Consider the following 22,815-nt stretch of genomic DNA (forward strand, 5'->3'; position numbering starts at 1 on the left):
TGAGACCCAACTCGCGTTATTTGTTCATGAGACCCAGAAAATATTAGATACAGGCTCCCAGGTAGATGCTATTTCTCTTGACTTCCGGAAGGCGTTCGATACAGTTCCGCACTGTCGCCTGATAAACAAAGTAAGAGCCTACGGAATATGAGACCAGCTGTGTGGCTGGATTGAAGAGTTTTTAGCAAACAGAACACAGCATGTTGTTATCAATGGAGAGACGTCTACAGACGTTAAGGTAACCTCTGGCGTGCCACAGGGAAGTGTTATGGGACCATTGCTTTTCACAATATATATAAATGACCTAGTAGATAGTGTCGGAAGTTCCATGCGGCTTTTCGCGGATGATGCTGTAGTATACAGAGAAGTTGCAGCATTAGAAAATTGTAGCGAAATGCAGGAAGATCTGCAGCGGATAGGCACTTGGTGCAGGGAGTGGCAACTGTCCCTTAACATAGACAAATGTAATGTATTGCGAATTCATAGAAAGAAGGATCCTTTATTGTATGATTATATGATAGCGGAACAAACACTGGTAGCAGTTACTTCTGTAAAATATCTGGGAGTATGCGTGCGGAACGATTTGAAGTGGAATGATCATATAAAATTAATTGTTGGTAAGGCGGGTACCAGGTTGAGATTCATTGGGAGAGTGCTTAGAAAATGTAGTCCATCAACAAAGGAGGTGGCTTACAAAACACTCGTTCGACCTATACTTGAGTATTGCTCATCAGTGTGGGATCCGTACCAGATCGGGTTGACGGAGGAGATAGAGAAGATCCAAAGAAGAGCGGCGCGTTTCATCACAGGGTTATTTGGTAACCGTGATAGCGTTACGGAGATGTTTAATAAACTCAAGTGGCAGACTCTGCAAGAGAGGCGCTCTGCATCGCGGTGTAGCTTGCTCGCCAGGTTTCGAGAGGGTGCGTTTCTGGATGAGGTATCGAGTATATTGCTTCCCCCTACTTATACCTCCCGAGGAGATCACGAATGTAAAATTAGAGAGATTAGAGCGCGCACGGAGGCTTTCCGACAGTCGTTCTTCCCGCGAACCATACGCGACTGGAACAGGAAAGGGAGGTAATGACAGTGGCACGTAAAGTGCCCTCCGCCACACACCGTTGGGTGGCTTGCGGAGTATGAATGTAGATGTAGATGTAGATGTAGGCCACTCGTGGCCTGAAGACGGAGTGCTATACAATTCGCTAATACACTAGGGCAGGGGTTCCCAACAAAATTTTCTCAAGGACCCCCTCATCGAGCATGATTAGTACCTTGTCATATCACAGTATCAAGTACTCAAAACACCCAAATTAAGACTCTTTCTATACGTTATCTATTTTTGGTAGTTAGAAAAAAACATTGACATATTCATTATTGAAAAAATATTGAGCTTCAAGCTTTTTCAATTTAGCTGTCATTGATATCGTTAAATTTTTGATTATTGCTCAAAATCTTTGTCTTCAAATCTGGGTGTTTAGTATAACTAACTCCTTAAAAAAAATTGAGTATGAACTGAAAATGACAGGAAACAATTAAAACTGAGTGTATTGGTCTTTCAAGTGTAATACACTTGAGATTGCATTGAGTAGACATGTGTGGAAAAATAAGTAAACACTAATTTCATACAAGGTATTATTTATTTGAAAAAATACAGTTACAACAGAGTGCTCCATCAGTATACAGTTAGTTTTAATTTTCAGTTCTTAATGAGATGAGTTCAATCTGACCATTGAGTCCATTATATCTGAAGTATTAGGTTCCAAACTTGAAACTTGCACTCTGAAATCCGACCGCATGTCGAGCCGATTCCTATATTTGTTTTTCATGAAACACATGGAAGAAAATGCTTGCTCACATCGATATGCGGTTGCAAATGGAAGGATGTTTTTCATTGCCTTATTTCCAAGTTTCTTGTAGTCCTTGCGTGCTGATGCGCTAGAGTGTGCTAGTGTCAGTCGCTCTAGGAAGACGCCAGACGCAGAAGTTAGCGTTCGCTAAAGCTCTGCTCATGCAGGAAGCGGCCAAAACAAAAAATCTGTTATCGTACGAAACGTATTTAATATATTTTTTATTGTAATAGCATCTTGCGGACCCCTCTGGCATAGCTCGCGGCCCCCTGGTAGTCCGCGGACCACCTGTTTGGAACCACTGCACTAGTGACAAAAGCTATTGGATAGCTATATGCAGATATACAGATGGCGGTAACATCGTGTAGATGGACATGAAGGGGCAGGGCATTGGCTGAGCCGTCATTTGTGCTCAGATCATAAGTTTTATGGTCGCCCTCCCAACGGAAATTAATAGACGTTGAATGCGGAATGATAGTTGGAGCTAGATGCGTGGGACATTTCATTTCGGAAATCGTTACGGAATTCAATATTTCGAGATCCACAGCGTCAAGAGTATGCCGAGAATAGAGTTGTCAGTACTGACATACAAGCAATACTGCCTGAAATAACAGCATAAACCAATGTGGGACCTATGACAAATGTACCCCGTACGATATTCTAGCATTTATAGACTTAGAGAAGGCTTTTGACAATGTTGACTGAAATTCTCTCTTTCAAATTCTAAAGGTGGCAGGGGTAAAATACAGAGAGCGAAAGGCTATTTACAATTTGTACAGAAACCAGAGGGCAGTTATAAGAGTCGAGGGACATGAAAGGGAAGCAATGGTTGGGAATCGAGTGAGACAGGGTTGTAGCCTAACCCCGATGTTATTCAATCTGTATAATGAGCAAGCAGTAAAGGAAACAAAAGAAAAGTTCGGAGTAGGTATTAAAATCCATGGAGAAGAAATGAAAACTTTGAGGTTCGCCGATGACATTGTAATTGTGTCAGAGACAGCAAAGGACTTGGAAGAGCAGTTGAACGGAATGGACAGTGTCTTGAAAGGAGGATATAAGATGAACATCAACAAAAGCAAAACGAGGATAATGGAATGTAGTCAAATTAAATCGGGTGATGCTGAGGGGATTAGATTAGGAAATGAGACGCTTAAAGTAGTAAACGAGTTTTGCTATTTGGGGATCAAAATAACTGCTGATGGTCGAAGTAGAGAGGATATCAAATGTAGACTGGCAATGGCAAGGAAAGCGTTTGTGAAGAAGAGAAATTTCTTAACATCGAGTATAGATTTAAGAGCCAGGAAGTCGTTTCTGAAAGTATTTGCATGGAGTATAGCCATGTATGGAAGTGAAACATGGACGATAAATAGTTTAGACAAGAAGAGAATAGAAGCTTTCGAAATGTGGTTCTGCAGAAGAATGCTGAGGATTAGATGGGTAGATCACATAACTAATGATGAGGCATTGAATAGAATTGGGGAGAAGAGGAGTTTTTGGCACAAGTTGACAAGAAGGGACCGGTTGGTAGGATATGTTCTGAGATATCAAGGGATCACCAATTTAGTATTGGAGGGCAGTGTGGAGGGTAAAAATCGTAGAGGGAGACCAAGAGATGAATACACTAAGCAGATTGAGAAGGATGTAGGCTGCAGTAGGTACTGGGAGATGAAGAAGCTTGCACAGGATAGAGTAGCATGGAGAGCTGCATCAAAACAGTTCCAGGACTGAAGACCACAACAACAACAACAACGATAGTGTAGCGAAAGTTAGCTTTAAGCGGGTGTACCGGGAGACGACCGATGCGACTGCCTTTGCTGGCAGCACGACATTGCCTGCAGCGCCTTTCTTTAGGCTCGTGACCATATCAGTTGCATGGGGGCTTAATTACATAGTATTATGCAAATATTTTCAAGTTTAGTAGCTGTCTGTCCGATTACGAAGTCTCGTAACCGGTTGTCCCTGACTAGTACACCTATTTGACATTGCTGGTGCCATTGATTGAATGGTACTTGTGTAAACTATTATGTAAAATCAGATGTATGAAAGCATTTGTATTCCTTACTGTATTTTATATCTTAGGATATTGAAAGGTCAGTGCAAAGCCAAAATTTATCTACTTATGTGATATTTACTTATTAATATTATCTTTTATTTTTGTCTGTATTTTTTTGGACGAATTTGGTGGTATTTTCACCACCAATGCTGGCAAAAATACCATCAAATTATAGCCCGTGGAGGAGGGGCATATGAAAGGTGGCTACACTGAGCCACAGCGCCAGAGATTGCGCCAAAGAGTATTATTCAGCCGCCTCCACTGGCAGTTCTTGTCGAGAAGTCGTAGTACGCTGTTCTTGTTGAGATGTAGCAGTGGTGAGTCGTTGTTGAGAAGTTCCCATGGAGAGTGCTTGTTCAGATGTTGTCATATTGTTTTGATGGGCTAGACACCAGATATTGTTGGATTGGGGATGCTGTAATGATTAGAGTGTGCTTTTCGTCAATATATATGAAGGTAAAAAAAAAAAACAGAAATACTGTAATTGCACATAGAAACCAGAAATACAGTCTAATACAAGAATACGAGTCAGATGCTTTGTTGACTGAACCTGTGACCAAGAGGCATTATTGTTTAAGACATTGAAATAAATAAAGAAAAGGAATTTTTTTTTACCTTCATATGTATTGACGAAAAGCACATTACAGCATCCCTAATCCAACAACATCTGGTGTCTAGCCCATCAAAACAATACTACAAGTTCTGAACAAGCTCTCTCAATGGGAACTTCTCAACAACGACTCACCACTGCTACATCTCAACAAGCACTCTCCACCACGACTTCTCGATAAGAACTGCCTACTGCTACTTCTCAATAAGCACTCTCCACCACGACTTCTCGATAAGCACTGCCAGTGGAAGCGGCTGAATAATACTCTTTGGCGCAATCTCTGGCGCTGTGGCTCAGTGTAGCCACCTTTCACAGTTGGACCCTATACGACTGGAAGACCGTGGCCTGGTCAGATGAGTCCTGATTTCAGTTGGAGCTGACAGTGGAGTTCGAGTGTTGCGCAGACGCCACGAAGACGTGGACTCGGGCTGTCAGCAAGGCACCGTGCAAGCTAGCAGTGGTTCCATAGTGGTGTGGGCTGTGTTTACATGAGTCGGGCTGGATCCTCTTGTCCAACTGAACCAATCTGGAAACGTAATATTTTCAACATTTCGCGGCCCTGTCAGCAACTATATAAATATTAGTTTTGAAATTAACAACAGCCTCAGTTGCAATGTTTACCTAGGTTTCAGTTGAGATAACACAACCTCCTTCAGAGTAAAAGGAACTACGATTTGTCCATTATGGACAATGTTTAGCTAAGATTTATATTTTGTCTTCGAAGCAGCCAACGTAGAAAGACCAGTTTCGCAAGGGTAGGATCTCGGAAATGGTAATAGTATACGAAATGCTCTTGTGCATTAATCCACCTTGCCCGAAAATTCAAAGAGCGATTTATTACTAAATTATCTTTTGGTTTCGCTACTTGCCATGAACTATATGAAGACTTCTCCTTTGGCAGTCGAGATCCCTTCGGGAATATTTTCGCGCGCTACCTGTAGGACAGAAAGCAATAGAAGGCCATTGATTCTGGTTTTGTCAATGTGGCTGATCGGTGTTATGAAATAGCAATAAATTAGCTTTAGTGTCAAATTTACTGAATAGAGTGGGGGTGCGATGAAAATCATGATTGAAAATTGGGTCCCAAGTACTGAAAGCCTGAGAAACGCTGCTCTAGTGATCTGGTGATGGGTTTGAATTCAGTTCTCGAAAGAAATTCGTGTCCGGGACGCATTTTCAGATATTTCTGTTTTTTGTTTTTTTATTTTTTGTCGTATAAACATCAGTAAATAATTATTGGTCGTTGTGGACGTATTAGAACACCTGAACTGTTGAAACTGAAAGTAACGTAAATGAATTACCTGCAACCAATAGTTGCTTTAGCAGGCGTTTATTTTTCCGTCATGGGATTACAAGATGCCTGGCATACCATCTTCCACTCGTTCACATTTATTTACGTGTTGTGAACATAGCTTCTTTACTAACGGCGTTGCACAGTTTTGCAACGGATGTTTTTAAGACAACTATTCTAAAATGTCGCAAGAAGAAATAATGTTCATGGTGTGCAAATAAATGTAAACAGCTGAAGATTCAGTGAACGTTAAGCGAATATACTCTCAAAAAGGCATATTTTGAGGCACAATTTGTTGCCATGGAGTCAGTAAATGGATGTCGTTATATAGCTGCATTTCCCTATAAGCATCCTAAATCTTATGCGCTAGAAACGCTGCTGTCGCGTCACGTAATGACGCGGCCCACGAGCTTAAGGAGGTATGTGAATCAGGCCCGAGGGTCACCAAACGTTGCACATGCCCACTCTATTTATTTTTATTTATTTATTTATTTATCTATTTATTTAACCTGATCTGATTAGACCCAACAGGCAGGGTTTTGCACGTGCAGTATCTATTACAACATAGTTACCTAAGAAATAACAATTTAATACAGCAGCTAGTATTAAAATCTGTAGTGGCAATGCGAGTAATTGTAGTATGAACTAACAATGCACTACTACAGCAGCAGCCACTATAGTAGTAATAATAATAATAATAATAATAATAATAATAACACCTACAGCTATGAGCTAGCCATTACGCACTTGCTATTGTGTTGTGCTATCAATGACTTCGTTTATATGTTGCGAAGTAAACAATGAAGCCACTTGTTGTCCTACAACTCGGAGAGACCATTTTCATAAAATATTTAATCATATGTGATGTTTATGCCCCAATTTTACTGTCATACATGCACTGTACAAACTATATATGCGTAGTGAGTGGACTATATGAGGATGAATATGTTCACACGTTCTTTTAACAAGCTCTAAGCCGGCCGCGGTGGCCGTGCGGTTCTAGGCGCTTCAGTCCAGAACCGCGTGACTGCTACGGTCGCAGGTTCGAATCCTGCCTCGGGCATGGATGTGTGTGATGTCCTTATGTTAATTAGGTTTAAGTTGTTCTAAGTTGTAGGGGACTGATGACCTAAGATGTTAAGTCCCATAGTGCTCAGAGTCATTTGAACCATTTCTTCTTCTTCTTCAGTAGCTCTACAGCCCTTGGTGAGCCTTGGCTTCTTCAACAATCTCCCTCCACACTTCTCGGTTATTTGCTGCTCTTTTCCACCCCCGGACTCCCATATTGCTGATATCCATTATTACCTCATCGATCCATCTTCTTCTAGGTCTCCCTTTTCGCCTAACTGAATGGATCATACCTTTCATCATTTTCTTTGGAATTCTATCCTCTGCCATTCTCTCCAAGTGTCCTAGCCATCGTATTCGCTGTGATTTCACAAATTTTACTATGTCCCTGCCTTGTATTAACTCTTGTAATTCGGCATTGTAGCGTATTCTCCAGCCTTCTTCCTCCCTTATTGGCCCATAGATTTTGCGTAGTATTTTCCGCTCAATGCTTCTTAGAGCATTTTTATCGTGTTCTGTCAACGTCCATACCTCTGAGCCGTATATGATAACTGGGCGGACTAGGGAATTATATATTAGCAGTTTAGTTTTTCTTGTAACAAGGCTATTTTTGAAAAGCTGCATATTTGCAAAGTAAGCTCTGTTTCCTGCTTGTATTCTTTCCCTTATAGCCTTTCCAATACTGTTATCATTTGTTATTAGGGCTCCCAAGTAGTTAAAAGAGGACACTCCATTGAAGCATTTCCCATTGATGTTTAGGTTTTTAGGGGTTCTTCTGGCCTCAGATTGTGACATTACCATATATTTTGTTTTGTTTTCATTTACTATGAGGCCAATTTTTAAGGCTTCTGTTTCCATTGCCCGGTATGTTTCTAGGAGTGTATTGGTATTTCTTCCGACTATAGCAATGTCATCAGCGTATGCACATATCTGGCTAGTTTTCATATGGTGCCTCTTTTGTTGATTTTATTTACTGCACTATGCAGGGCTATGTTGAATAGGACAGTGGAGAGACTATCCCCTTGCTTCACACCTTTATTAAAGTCAAAGCTATTACTTGTTCTGCTAAGGACCTTTACTTTTGCTCTTGTCTCTGTCATTGTCATTCTGATTAGTCTTATTAATTTAGCACATATACCAACTTCTTTCAGTACTCTGTATAGTTCTTGCCGATTTATGCTGTCAAAGGCTTGTTTGAAATAGATGAATAAGAAATGCAGATTTATATCATATTCATAGAACTTTTCCATCATTTGCCTTATCACAAATATTTGATCAGTTGTTCCTCTGCCTGGTCGAAAGCCACACTGATATTCCCTTAGTATGCCTTCTGCACACTTCTGTATCCTTTCGTTTAATATAATACTATGTTTACTACGTTTAATATAATAATATAATAATATAATAATTGAACCATTTGAACAAGCTCTAATCTCCATCACATTGTGGCAGATGCTAATGATAGTATTTGAAAAAAAAATGTAATTATTGGTAACTTACATAAACACTATTACTCTCTTATGAAATAGTGATAAAAATAATTATCTTTCAAAAACTATGTAATTTTGTGACCAAAACACTATTGATCAACTTTTTTCTACTGCTGAGAAAATTTCATTTTAGCTCTCAGGTGGTAATTACCCCCAACTGGGAATGACTGCTCTAGCGTCTAGTCGATCCACAAGATGTCTGCTGGAAGAGGGGCGACAGGCACTGGGAGTGTTTATGGGCCTGTACGCATGCGCAATATTACAAGCGATGTCCAGTCGACAAATATTAACTGTCTTATGTAGGCATGAGAACGCTAAGACAGCCGGTAATCTGCATATAGATCCCTGCACAGCCGAGCACAGCTGTACGCCTCTATAGCTGCGCACTGCGAACACTGATTAACCTGCCAGTTGCCGCAGCAGTACTAGTACGCCAACTGCCCTGCACTTCTTCTCAAACGATTTTAAAGGGAATATTCGTTAAAAAAATTGTTTGTTTCGCATCTTACAGCCTCGAATGTCAGCTTCATGGTGATCTGCGTATCTTTTCATTAATGGTCATAGTTACTGTGATTATTGGACACTAAGCAACCCATTGCACAGAATTCAGTTTGCAATGAAAAGAATGAGTCACTACAAGTTTGAGCTTGGTGCACGTTAGCTCATACATTGCTGCATATGAAATTTAGATAACACATTTAATTTTTTAAAACTTGGGCGGAGTTCTAAAAGACGCAACAGACTTTAAGGATCACTTTTCTAAACCCCATAATTGTCTCCCATTGCGACACATAAGTTTTACACTACTGGCCATTAAAATTGTTACACCACGAAGATGACGTGCTACAGACGCGAAATTTAACCGACAGGAAAAAGATACTGTGATATGCAAATCATTAGCTTTTCAGAGCATTCAGAGCATTCACACAAGGTTGGCGCCGGTGGCGACACCTACAACGTGCTGACATGAGGACAGTTTCCAACCGATTTCTCATACACAAACAGTAGTTGACCGGCGTTGCCTGGTGAAACGTTGTCGTGATGCCTCATGTAAGGAGGAGAAATGCGTACCATAACGTTTCCGACTTTGATAAAGGTCGGATTGTAGCCTTTCGCGATTGCGGTTTATCGTATCGCGACATTGCTGCTCGCGTTGGTCGAGATCCAATGACTGTCAGCAGAATATGGAATCGGTGGGTTCAGGAGGGTAATACGGTACGCCCTGCTGGATCCCAACGGCCTCGTATCACTAGCAGTCGAGATGACAGGCATCTTATCCGCATGGCTGTAACGGATCGTGCAGCCACGTCTCGATCCCTGAGTCAACAGATGGGGACGTTTGCAAGACAACAACCATCTGCACGAACAGTTGCAGCAGTATGGACTATCAGCTCGGAGACAATGACTGCGGTTATCCTTGACGCTGCATCACAGACCGGAGCGCCTGCGATGCTGTACTCAACGACGAACCTGAGTGCACGAATGGCAAAAGGTAATTTTTTCGGATGAATCCAGGTTCTGTTTACAGCATCATGATGGTCGCATCCGTCTTTGGCGACATCGCGCTGAACGCACATTGGAAGCGTGTATTTGTCATCGCCATACTGGCGTATCACCCGGCGTGATGGTATGGCGTGCCATTGGTTACACGTCTCGGTCACCTCTTGTTGCACTGACGGCACTTTGAACAGTGGACATTACATTTCAGATGTGTTACGACCCGTGGCTCTACCCTTCATTCGATCCCTGCGAAACCCTACATTTCAGCAGGATAATGCACGACCGCATGATGCAGGTCCTGTACGGGCCTTTCTGGAAACAGAAAATGTTCGACTGCTGCCCTGGCCAGCACATTCTCCAGATCTCTCACAAACTGCAAACGTCTGGTCAATGGTGACCGAGCAACTGGCTCGTCACAATACGCCAGTCACTACTCTTGATGAACTGTGGTATCGTGTTGCAGCTGCATGGGCAGCTGCACCTGTAAACGCCATCCAAGCTCGGTTTGACTCAATGCCCAGGCGTATCAAGGCCGTTATTACGGCCAGAGGTGGTTGTTGTGGGTACTGATTTCTCAGGATCTATGCACCCAAGTTGCGTGAAAATGTAATCAAATGTCAGTTCTAGTATAAAATATTTGTCCAATGAATACCCGTTTATCATCTGCATTTCTTCTTGGTGTAGCAATTTTAATGGCCGGTAGTGTAAATTCGGCTCAAGCGTGCCTATAACCTTTTTCTGTAATAGTGCAAAAGTGTGGAGCCTCCAACGTCACCCTCGGGGTCGGCGATACTGCAAACAGCGTCAAACGTGCGAGAAAAAGGCACGGCTCGGAAGTTCATGTGAACTCAAATGTGGGTGAATGATGTTACATTGGCACCTAATATCGCTACCGTTCTGCCCAACGCCACCGGAGACATTTCACGAGATGGGAAGGTCCTAACAGCCACTGTTACCCACACTTCACTCCTTCTTTTGACGCCGCTGCCATGGTGGTCAGAACCGCGACGCCTAGCGGTTTTATTATGGGTAGCAGACACACAACCGCTCAGAATCGACACGATAAGATCTCAGGGGGTGGCATAAAGGGCTTCAGTGAAACCACCCATCATCCTGGGGCGTTGATTCCCATATAATTCGCGTTCAGAAACGACAGTTCGCAGTGCAGTGAGCAGCAGATTAGATCTTCTTGGCAGCTTTGACACTTCAGGCTGACACCTTCGGACGTTTAAACCCTTCTCTAAGGACACTGTGGGACTGCGTCCCCATCCAATACGAACGCACCCCTTTGGAGTGCAACGCGACTGAAATTTTTGCTCTTGTCCACAGTCTAGAAGCACTAGAGATCGTTCAAAACCATTCGAAGAAATATGAACGTGATCCGAAGCAGGAAAGGGTGTGCATGGTTTTTCAGTGTTTCCGTTTCACTCCTTCCCGTGATGTGATCGCAAAGGTATGCGAAATTGACACTTGCGGGGAATAAAACAGCAAAGAGTCCTCCTGAGAACCTCACCGCCCCCTCCCCCCCCCCCCTTTCGTAGTTCGGTAAGACCGTCGGTGGCTCCCGGGCACACTTACTGGGAACTTTAGAAACGAACTTTTGCACAGAAAACCTGCGAAGTAGTCTTGGGCGCCTGTAGGTATGCAACCTCTTGACACATATCCTTTGCCAGATGCCTGCCTACAGGCACCTCGGACTACTTCACAAGTGTCGCCACCTTGCCCTTAGAAGCGTAGCCGAGCGCGAGGATGACGTCCCAGGGCGCCATGCTTTTACACCATTAAAAAGGGAGGTTGTAGACAACTTTGAGCCAAATTTACAACTTCTGCATCGTGATGGAAGACAGTTACTGAATTTCTAAAAAGGGATCCTGTAATACTGTTGTACAATGTACACGTATCTAATCTCTAGAAAATGAATTGCTAGTAGCACGTACGCTTTCACCTGCATGCCCAAACCATACTTTGGGCGTTTAGAGTCACAAATTCATGTTGCTGATAATTGTGATCCCACATGCTTCTTAAAGAAGCAAGTATGCCGAAGTGGCCGATTCTGTAGGTGTGTCGTTTTGACTCTAAACCCTGGACTTCAAGAGTGACCTACTTAAGTTTCTACGCTGCCGACAGGCGTTGATATACGTCAACTGGGACGGTTGAAAATGTCTGCCCCGACCGGAACTCGAACCCGGAATCTCTTGATTACATGGCAGACGTTCTATCCACCTGAACCACAGATGGCAGAGAGGATAGTGCGACTACAGGGACTTATCTCTTGCACGCTACCCGTGAGACCCACATTCCCAACTTAATGTCACTACACCACATTCGTAGTGCCCCTGCCCATTACACTCATTACTCGCGGCAGACAACCTTACCGAGTCCCGTAAGACTTTGGGCGATACGTGTGCATCCGCACAGAAGAAGAACTATATGAAGATGCTATCTGTTCTTTCGGACATGTCCGAAAGAACAGACCCCATCTTCTTATACTTATATTCCAGCGTATCTCATAAATGGTTCAAGATATCTAAACAAATTTTTGGCAAATGAGAGCGCGTAAGGGCAGGGTATCTTTGCAGATGCTTAAAATTCCAGTTTTTAGTATCTACCGCGAGGTTTAAGTAACTGTAGTTTTTTCTGTCAGTGTACTGATGTAATTTTTTAAGCTCCTTCGATAGCTCGTGAAATCAGAATTGGTGTACCTTTGCAAGAACATATGTGAAGAAATGATGCGTTTATTTTTATACTGAGAATGAAGCTTTTCGTAAGTATTTGTACCGTTTCAGCCTTGTTTGTTTAAAAATATGTCGTTTCAACTCTGACCGCATTAGCATGTTAGTGAGGCGAAGCTGTGTAAATCCTACTGTGTTTGGCAAAAAGCAAAATTTAACACGCTCCCAAGTATAACATACGTGTTATTCAAATCTCCCCACTGATAACTCTTCTCAGGAAGAAAGAAACTTTAACAAGTGAGGCGAATATAAATCGCGCCTATTGTGATTTCGCTAGCATCATGTATCCCAGGCGTTCATTATTAAAAATACACTGAGATACAGAATTCTATCGAAATTCCGACAGGACGGCGTTTTCTTTTCCCAGTAATTCTTATCTTCTTTTTCGTCTCAGTGGCGAGTTTTGAGTATGACCTACACTTCTCTTATTGCCGTGTTTGCTTCTTTTGCAGTCCACAGCAGAGTTTATACAACTTCATCTCTGTAACGTGCTAATGCAGTCACAATTACGAAAGAATCCTGAAAGAGGGTACTATTAAACGAGCAACTAAGGGCATGACGGGTTAACAGCTTAAACAACAGTATAAGGTCTTTGCATTAAAGTGATCCTGTCATTTCTTCAGCCCACGCCAATCTTCATTTCACCAGCTATCGATGGCCCATAATAAGTTACATTATCCATTGGAAAAAAAAGTCTGTATTGACTTGTATATTGCGGTAGATAAAACAGTTTTGCATATTAAGCATATGGCGAGATACTCTCCTATTTATGTGCTATCAACAGCCAAACCCTTATTTCAATGACTATTTATGAGGTACAGTGGATGTTATAAATAGTCCACCTGCTGTGTTGCCTGCCTGGACAGCTGGAAGTCAGTGTGCCACTCACAATTCATTCTGTCGAAACTGGATATGGACCTCCTCTCAAATTTAGGGAAAAATCCAATATGTTTGCAACATCTACATCTACATCGATACTCCGCAAGACACCATACGGTTCGTGGCGTAGGGTACCCTGTGCCACTACTTGTCGTTGCCTTTCCTGTCCCATACGCAAATAGAGCGAGGGAAAAACGACTGCCTGTATGCCTCTGTATGAGCCCTAATTTCTTGTATCTTATCTTCGTGCTCCCTACGCGAAATGTATATTGTTGGCAGTAGAATCGTTCTGCAGTCAGCTTCAAGTGCCGGCTCTCTAAGCTTTTCTCGAAAAGACCGTCACCTTCCCTCCAGGTAGCAAATTCAGCAGCCCACCTCTGCATTGCTTCGATCTCTTCCTCCAATCCGACTTGGTACGGACGCCAAATTCTAGAGCAGTACTCAAGAGTAGGTCGCACCAGCGTCCTATATGCGGTCTCCTTTACAGGTGAACCACTCTTTCCTAAAATTCTCCCAATAAACGCAAGTCGACCATTTGCCTTTTCTGCCAGGGTTCTCACATGCTCGTTGCACCTCATATCGCTTTGTAACGTTACGTCCAGGTATTTAAATCACTTGAAACTGTCAAGCAGGTCATACTGTATCCGAGCATTACGGGTTTGATCTTCCTGCTCATCCGGACTGAGTTACGTTTTTCCACATTTAGGGCTATCTGTCATTCATCACACCAACTGCAAATTTTGTCCAAGTCGTCTTGTATCTTTCTACAGTCACTCAACTTCGACAACAATGTACGATCTAAAGTGCACCAAATGTGAACTCAGTGACGCATTCTTCTCATATAGAACGTCCTTGCGGAAGCTGACCAAAATCAGTGAGCCACATGTCAGGCCCTATCCTTGTCAGCTACGGTGGTGGTCGGAGGTACTTACGACTCAACTTCGACAACAATGTATGATCTAAAGTGCACCAAATGTGAACTCAGTGACGCATTCTTCTCATATAGAACGTCCTTGCGGAAGCTGACCAAAATCAGTGAGCCACATGTCAGGCCCTATCCTTGTCAGCTACGGTGGTGGTCGGAGGTACTTACGACTCAACTTCGACAACAATGTATGATCTAAAGTGCACCAAATGTGAACTCAGTGACGCATTCTTCTCATATAGAACGTCCTTGCGGAAGCTGACCAAAATCAGTGAGCCACATGTCAGGCCCTATCCTTGTCAGCTACGGTGGTGGTCGGAGGTACTTACGACTCACCTTGTTTGTCCCGCTCCACCCAACGTCGGAAACGAAATGGCGGGAAATATTTTTTCATGTTGTTACCTCCAGCTACTACATTAATTAAAGAAATCAAACTTTCGTATGATAATTAATCGGAATCCTCAGTGCTCTGACAAACTCTTCACGCGGTGTCATGTCTCCCATTTCATCTTCATCTACATCCTCTTCCATTTACATAATATTGTTATCAAGAACATCGCCCTTTTATAGACCCTCCATATACTCCTTCCACCTTTCTGCCTTCCCTTCTTTGCTTAGAACTGGGTTGCCATCTGAGCTCTTGATATTCATACAAGTGGTTCTCTTCTCTCCAAAGGTCTCTTTAATTTTCCTGTAGGCAGTATCTATCTTACCCCTAGTGAGACAAGCCTCTACATCCTTACATTTGTCCTCTAGCCATCCCTGCTTAGCCGTTTTGCACTTCCTGTCGATCTCATTTTTGAGACGTTTGTATTCCTTTTTGTCTGCTTCATTTACTGCATTTTTATATTTTCTCCTTTCATCAATTAAATTCAATATTTCTTCTGTTACCCAAGGATTTCTATTTGCCCTCGTCTTTTTACCTACTTGATCGTCTGCTACTTTCACTACTTCATCCCTCAGAGCTACCCATTCTTCTTCTACTGTATTTCTTTCCCCCATTCCTGTCAATTGTTCCCTTATGCTCTCCCTGAAACTCTGTACAACCTCTGGTTCTTTCAGTTTATCCAGGTCCCAACTCCTTAAATTCCCACCTTTTTGCAGTTTCTTCAGTTTCAATCTGCAGTTCATAACCAAGAGATTGTGGTCAGAATCCACATCTGCCCCTGGAAATGTCTTACAATTTAAAACCTGGTTCCTAAATCTCTGTCTTACCATTATATAATCTATCTGATATCTTTTAGTATCGCCAGGATTCTTCCAGGTATACAACCATCTTTTATGATTCTTGAACCAAGTGTTAGCTATGATTAAGTTATGCTCTTTGCAAAATTCTGCAAGGCGGCTTCCTCTTTCATTTCTTCCCCCCAATCCATATTCACCTACTATGTTTCCTTCTCTCCCTTTTCCTACTGACGAATTCCAGTCACCCATGACTATTAAATTTTCGTCTCCCTTCACTACCTGAATAATTTCTTTTATCTCGTCATACATTTCATCAATTTCATCATCATCTGCAGAGCTAGTTGGCATATAAACTTGTACTACTGTAGTAGGCATGGGCTTTGTGTCTATCTTGGCCACAATAATGCGTTCACTATGCTGTTTGTAGTAGCTAACCCGCACTCCTATTTTTTTATTCATTATTTAACCTACTCCTGCATTACCTCTATTTGATTTTGTATTTATAACCCTGTAATCACCTGACCAAAATTCTTGTTCCTCCTGCCACCGAACTTCACTAATTCCCACTATATCTAACTTTAACCTATCCATTTCCCTTTTTAAATTTTCTAACCTACCCGCCCGATTAAGGGATCTGACATTCCATGCTCCGATCTGTAGAACGCCAGTTTTCTTTCTCCAGATAACGACGTCCTCTTGAGTAGTCCCCGCCCGGAGATCCGAATGGGGGACTATTTTACCTCCGGAATATTTTACCCAAGAGGACGCCATCATCATTTAATCATACAGTAAAGCTGCATGTCCTCGGGAAAAATTACGGCTGTAGTTTCCCCTTGCTTTCAGCCGTTCGCAGTACCAGCACAGCAAGGCCGTTTTGGTTAATGTTACAAGGCCAGATCAGTCAATCATCCAGACTGTTGCCCTTGCAACTACTGAAAAGGCTGCTGCCCCTCTTCGGGAACCACATGTTTGTCTGGCCTCTCAACAGATACCCCTCCGTTGTGGTTGCACCTACGGTACGGCCATCTGTATCGCTGAGGCACGCAAGCCTCCCCACCAACGGCAAGGTCCATTTCAGATAAAGAGGCCGCCCATACAACATTCAATACTGCGTCATTCGGAGCTAGAGCTTCTAACAAGAAAACTTTTTTTTTATAAAATACACGTACAATTATTAGGCTTAAAACTACACACCAACGTGGAAGACGGACGTTATGCGGGTAAACTCCCCCCCCCCTTTTTTTTTTATAGCTACATTGAAATGTGTAAAATGCGTCATCATTTAAAGCGACAAACTCGCAAGTATCCTATAGGACGCATTTTCATCATTGGTGTCTGTTCTTTCGGAACAGTTACTGTCTTCATACAGTTAAAGGCTACCGGGACATCTTCTGAGTGAAAACACACACTTTGCCCGATCTCTTACGGAAATCGTCACCTTAGTTGCAAGAAAACATTTTTTTATAAAATACAAGTAAAATTATTAGGCTTAAAAATACACACCAAAGACGGACGTTATGCGGGTAAACTTTTCTCCCCTCCCCTTTTTTTATAACTAAATTGAAATGTGTAAAATGCATCATCATTTAAAGCGACAAACTCGCAAGTATCCTATAAGACGCATTTTACACATTTCAATGTAGCTATAAAAAAAAGTGGAAGGGAGAAAAGTTTACCCGCATAACGTCCGTCTTTGGTGTGTATTTTTAAGCCCAATAATTTTACTTGTATTTTATAAAAAAAGTTTTCTTGCTAGTTAATTTTATATCTCATACTTATTTGATATCTAATACAGAGTGCTACACACTGATCTTGCCAAAAGCCGAGAAGCGATTCTTCTTGGTGTTCTAGCTCACTGGGGCACTCTGGGATGCTCTCTGGGGCACTCTGGGATGTTCTCTGGGGCACTCTGGGATGCTCTCTGGGGCACTCGGCGATGCTCTCTGGGGCACTCTGGGATGACCTGTGTGTCATTGTTTATTTTATTGTTCAGTTTAAAGTTGCGAACCATCCTTATCTATCTCGTGAGATTTTTTTTTTAAGTATAGGTCTACTTTCATTTAAAAGTCTTATCTTTTAGATCTATTAATTAATTGTTTATTGATTATAATCTATCGATGGGTTGCAGGGGTTCCGACCCCTGGGGAGGTGGGTGGGTATTCATGCATGGCTATGTTCCCTTAGCCGCTGCAGCTGTGTAAGGCGGGTGACCTTGAACGGGACTTTGCCGCTGCACGAGGCGCCAGGCGGATCGCGCTAGAGTTTTAACTAAGCGCGATCCGCAGAATTGCGAATGACGCAGTATTGAATGTTATATGGGCGCTCTCTTTATCTGAAATTACGGTCCTGTGTTTTTAATGGTCTCGTTCTAGAACAGACACCATATATATATATATATATATATATATATATATATATATATATATATATATATATATATATAGTTCTGGCAACACCGGCCATGACCTCCTTCGTCAGTGCGGATGCACACATATTCCCCGAACTCTTAAGAACGAAGACTTAAGAATGTCTTCCATGAGTAGTGAGTGCGTTGGGGTGGGACACTACGAATGTAGTGTGTGGACATACAAGGTGAGAATGTGGGTCTTGTTGTGTTGGCTGAAGAGCCAAACCCGTGTTACTAGAGGAGGCCGAAATGCACGCGTTTTAGCTCACGCAGGCTGGCGTGAGGAGAGGAGGACTATACTGACGTGTGGTCTGGAACATGACAAGGAATTAGAATTCAGAAAGCGGACGTAATTAGTTTCATACTTAACTTTAATCCATTAGTGATGAACGTCGCTCTTGACGGTACATGATTGACAATATTATCTGTTCAGAAAAGTAACTGAATATGGCGCCTTGCTAGGTCGTAGCAAATGACGTAGCTGAAGGCTATGCTAAACTGTCGTCTCGGCAAATGAGAGCGTATGTAGACAGTGAACCATCGCTAGCAAAGTCGGCTGTACAACTGGGGCGAGTGCTAGGGAGTCTCTCTAGACTAGACCTGCCGTGTGGCGGCGCTCGGTCTGCACGCGGCGACACGCGGGTCCGACGTATACAAACGGACCGCGGCCGATTTAAAGGCTACCACCTGGCAAGTGTGGTGTCTGGCGGTGACACCACAGGTCTCACGGGAAGCGTGCAAGGGATGAGTCCCTGCAGTAGCGCTGTCCTCTGTGCCCTCGCTTGATCAGATGTATAGAGCGTCTGCCATGTAAGCAGGAGATCCCGGGTTCGATTCCCGGTCGGGGCACACAGTTTCAGCTGTCCCCATTGAGGTGTAACAACAACACCTGTTGGCAGCTGAGGGTTTCGATTAATTACCATTTCTTTCTAGAGAAGCTGTACGGTCATCATTGGTATCTGTTCTTTCGGAACAGTTACTATCTTCATAAACTTTCGTATTTCTCACTCTGAAAAACAAATTGGTAGGGTTAATGCTATTTGCCCGTCATAATAGTCATGTACTAAGTGTCGGAAGCGTATGCGGAGTGCCGTACATCCAGAACGTGACGTGGTGTGTTTGTATGTTTGTTTACCCGCAGCTGCGGCCGGACAGCGTGAAGACGCGAGAGCTGTGGGCGCAGATCGCTGACGACGTGCTGGGTGGTGTGCCCGCGGCGCTAGCCTTCGTCGCCTTCAACAGCCGCCTGCTCGCCGGTCAGACGCTCTTGGCAGACTTCAACGACGCAACCATCATAGCGCTCGCCTCCATCGGCATCCTGTTCAAGGTAGCTCCCGCTCTGCTGCGTCTTATTTCATTCACCAGGTGTTGCCATAAACAGCTTGAACGAACACGAGGGTCGTTCAATAATACTGTAAGGTGGCAACGGCCTTGCACCTTACATGAGTCCATTTAACGTGACACTTTAGGTTTTGTTGGAGTAATACTCTAAATTACGGTGTAGGAAATCTATGTGGAAACGCATCGGCACGCGAGAATTCCGCGATTTTGTAATTATGAGATTTTGCGGAAAGGCAGTACGCGAGACAGAGCTCGGTTACCTCCCCTCCTATCCGCCGAAGGCCACAGCCTAACGGTATGAATGGTGAGCAGGGGGATTTCTGTAATCCGTTTAGAGAGGCCACAGCAGTCGCCAACCTCTGAAGGATGTGCGGCTGCAGGTGTTCAAGTGTTTACCAAAACAGAGCAGTGGATAGCTGGACTGGCTTTCCTGTGCGTGTTCTCTCGCGTATGTCCCACTAATTTTACGCCTTCGAGTAACTCAAGTGGGGCAGGCCACGAGTTCCGAATAACAAACTTTCAATGCAAGAATCTGTGTTCGCTATGATGGGAAATCTTGCCAGGAAAATCTCGAGTGGTCTCTTGGGAGAAAACTTCCAATAAACGTGTTATTGCCCACAGCTGTGGTTCTTCCCATCCGGCGAGGGCTGAGTTTACTTGTGAAATTTTGTAGAAATAAATGAATGGTTGAAAGGAGTTCTGTTCCCAGGCCGTGCATTGGTCGGCACTGGCAGACTGCGTATTTTGAGAGCTTCTAGTGATGTGATTCGCTCGGTAAAAGTTGAGGGGAGAAAACAAAGGTGAAGAGCGATCTTGCTGGACTCTCGGTAAGGTCTTCCGTGCTGGGCTCTCGTACTGAGAGGATGTTACCCAAGTCGTCTCCCGTCTTGGTTTTTCGTTTTGAGTGGACGTTAGCCGATCCAGCTCTTTGCTGCCGGGAAGATCGTTGCAAATAGAGAAGTTGACGAACAGCGGTCTGTTGTCCGAGTAGTGTAGCAGTGTACTTTCCGAGACGACACCAACCGCACAGCCGCGCCGTCGCCGTCGGAGACCGCCGCTGCAACAGGCCTGTGTTAGGAGTAACGTTAAATAGTTGGATCACGTGTAATTGCTGTTTCCACAGAGGTTTCACGGTACCTTGTGGTGTAGTGGTTCTTCGCATTTTACGTTTTGTGTCGATGTCAGTCGCTCAGCCAACTTATAAGAGATCGAGTTTTGGACCAATTTTAACACAGTTCACTGCCAATGCCAGTCAGGAGTATAATTTGTAAATTGTTCATTGTGTTTTATTCAGCATTGATCTCAAGGTTACAATAAAATTATTGTGATTCAGTAGAGCCTTTACTTTCAGTAGTTGATCCTGAATTCACCCTTTTGCGTTATATTATTTTTGTGTATATGTTTGATGTCACTGAACACCCTAAGTGTTCATGATCGTTCATGTTTGGAAGTAAAAATAGGTGTGATTTATTGTCAACACTATCACCGCAGATTAATTAGGGGTGACAGGGCCACATTTAAATCTAGCGTTATCCAGTTTTTCATATGGCTCCACTCCCAGTTTCTCTGTAAGTTGTTTGTCAGGGGTGAACACACGCAAAAATCGGACAAGCAACGGGTGGGGTGTTACAATACCCCACATTTTTTTCCTCAGAACATATTTATTGTTAAGAGTCAGAATTTGGTGACATTACATGTCGTGTCCATGTCCTATTTCACTACGTAGTCTCCATCACGTTCTATGGCCGAACGCCAACTTTGTGGAAGAGCATGTATTCCCTGCTGGTAAAAGCTCTTTTCCTGTAGGCGTAGCCATCTTTCACTGCATGACTGACACTCTCGTCATCTTCAAACTGTGTTCCCCGTAGAGAATCTTTAAGCTGCCCAAAACGAGGGTGCCAGATCTGGACTGGAGCAGTGGCTGTGGCAGGGCGTCCCGACTGTGGCTGATCATTGAGCTCTGTTTCTGCATTTCCTGAGGCCGTTACCTTTTTTTACACATCGCCCAACTGTATCCCATCAACTGCAGCATCACCATACACTGCACAAAAACGTTTATGGATGTTTACCACGCTTTCCTTTTCTGGACACAAGAATTCAGTAACAACACGCTGCTTGTAACTTGAGTCTGCCATCTGCCAGAGCGGTTCGAAACTTCAACGGCGCTTAGAAACGAGCATCAAGTGTGAAGCACCAACAAGGACGTTCGTCAAATATGTTCAGATGTGTGTATGAAATCTTATGGGACTTAACTGCTAAGGTCATCAGTCCCTAAGCTTACACACTACTTAACCTATATTATCCTAATGACAAACACACACACCCATGCCCGAGGGAGGACTCGAACCTCCGCCGGGACCAGCCGCACAGTACATGACTGCAGCGCCTTAGACCGCTCGGCTAAGGACGTTTGTCATTCAATAAGTAACGCCCCACATTTTTTTTTTCAAAAGCTATTAATATACATAGATGAAGAGTAGGCTGAAGTCTGAGACTACTCCAGAAGAATCAATGTGCAAGGAAGTGGGATACGAAAATATTAAGGCATGAAGACACAGGCTTGAAATTCTCTGAAGATATAGCCGGCCGAGGTGGCCGAGCGGTTCTAGACGCTACAGCGTGGAACCGCGAGACCGCTACGGTCGCACGTTCGAATCCTGTCTCGGGCATGGATGTGTGTGATGTCCTAAGGTTAGTTAGGTTTAAGTAGTTCTAAGTTCTAGGGGACTGATGATCTCAGATGTTAAGTCCCATAGTGCTCAGAGCCATTTTCTGAGGATATAGATACTGCGATAATGAATAGCTGAGTAGGTAGTTCAGTTGAACAGGCATGGATATCCCAAAAAAGGACAATCAGAGGTGTCGGAAGGAAAAACATAGGTATAAGGAAGGTAACTGTGAAGAAACCATGGATAACAGAAGAAATACTTCAGTTGATTGATGAAAGTAGAAAGTACATAAATTGAAATGGTTCAAATGGCTCTGAGCACTATGGGACTTAACGTCTGAGGTCATCAGTCCCCTAGAACTTAGAACTACTTAAATCTAACTAGCCTAAGGACACCGCACACATCCATGCCCGAGGCAGGATTCGAACCTGCGACCGTAGCGGTCGCGCGGTTCCAGACTGTAGCGCTTAGAACCGCTCGGCCACCCCGGCCGGCCATAAATGGAAAAATTTGGAAATTTGTGGTAAGTTTTATAGGACCAAACGGCCGAGGTCATCGGTCCCTAGGCTTACACACTACTTAATGTAACTTAAACTAACTTACGCTAAGGACAACACACACACCCATGCCCGAGGGAGGACTCGAATCTCCGACGGGGGGAGCCGCGCGAACCGTGGCAAGCCGCCTAGACCGCACGGCTACCCCGCACGGCTAAAAAATGTTGAGGGAGATTAAGGAATACAGGCATATAAGTCTCTTAGAAATGAAATAAGCAAGAATTGCAGAGAAGCTAAGTCGAAGTGGCTCCATGAAAA

General features: G+C 43.4%; 1 protein-coding gene across 2 annotated transcripts in view; it reads left to right on the forward strand.

The window, feature by feature from the left end:
- Nucleotides 1–22,815, forward strand: part of LOC126239086 (uncharacterized) — a 138,003-nt gene that overhangs the window by 85,475 nt on the left and 29,713 nt on the right. For both annotated transcript variants that reach the window (XM_049947833.1, XM_049947835.1), the window contains exon 3: nt 19,132–19,317. In XM_049947833.1, the coding sequence (XP_049803790.1) occupies nt 19,132–19,317 (186 nt within the window). The remainder of the gene's footprint in view (nt 1–19,131; nt 19,318–22,815) is intronic.

Source organism: Schistocerca nitens, chromosome 1 (genome assembly GCF_023898315.1).
Source record: "Schistocerca nitens isolate TAMUIC-IGC-003100 chromosome 1, iqSchNite1.1, whole genome shotgun sequence".
In the NCBI taxonomy this organism is placed as follows: Eukaryota; Metazoa; Arthropoda; class Insecta; order Orthoptera; family Acrididae; genus Schistocerca; species Schistocerca nitens.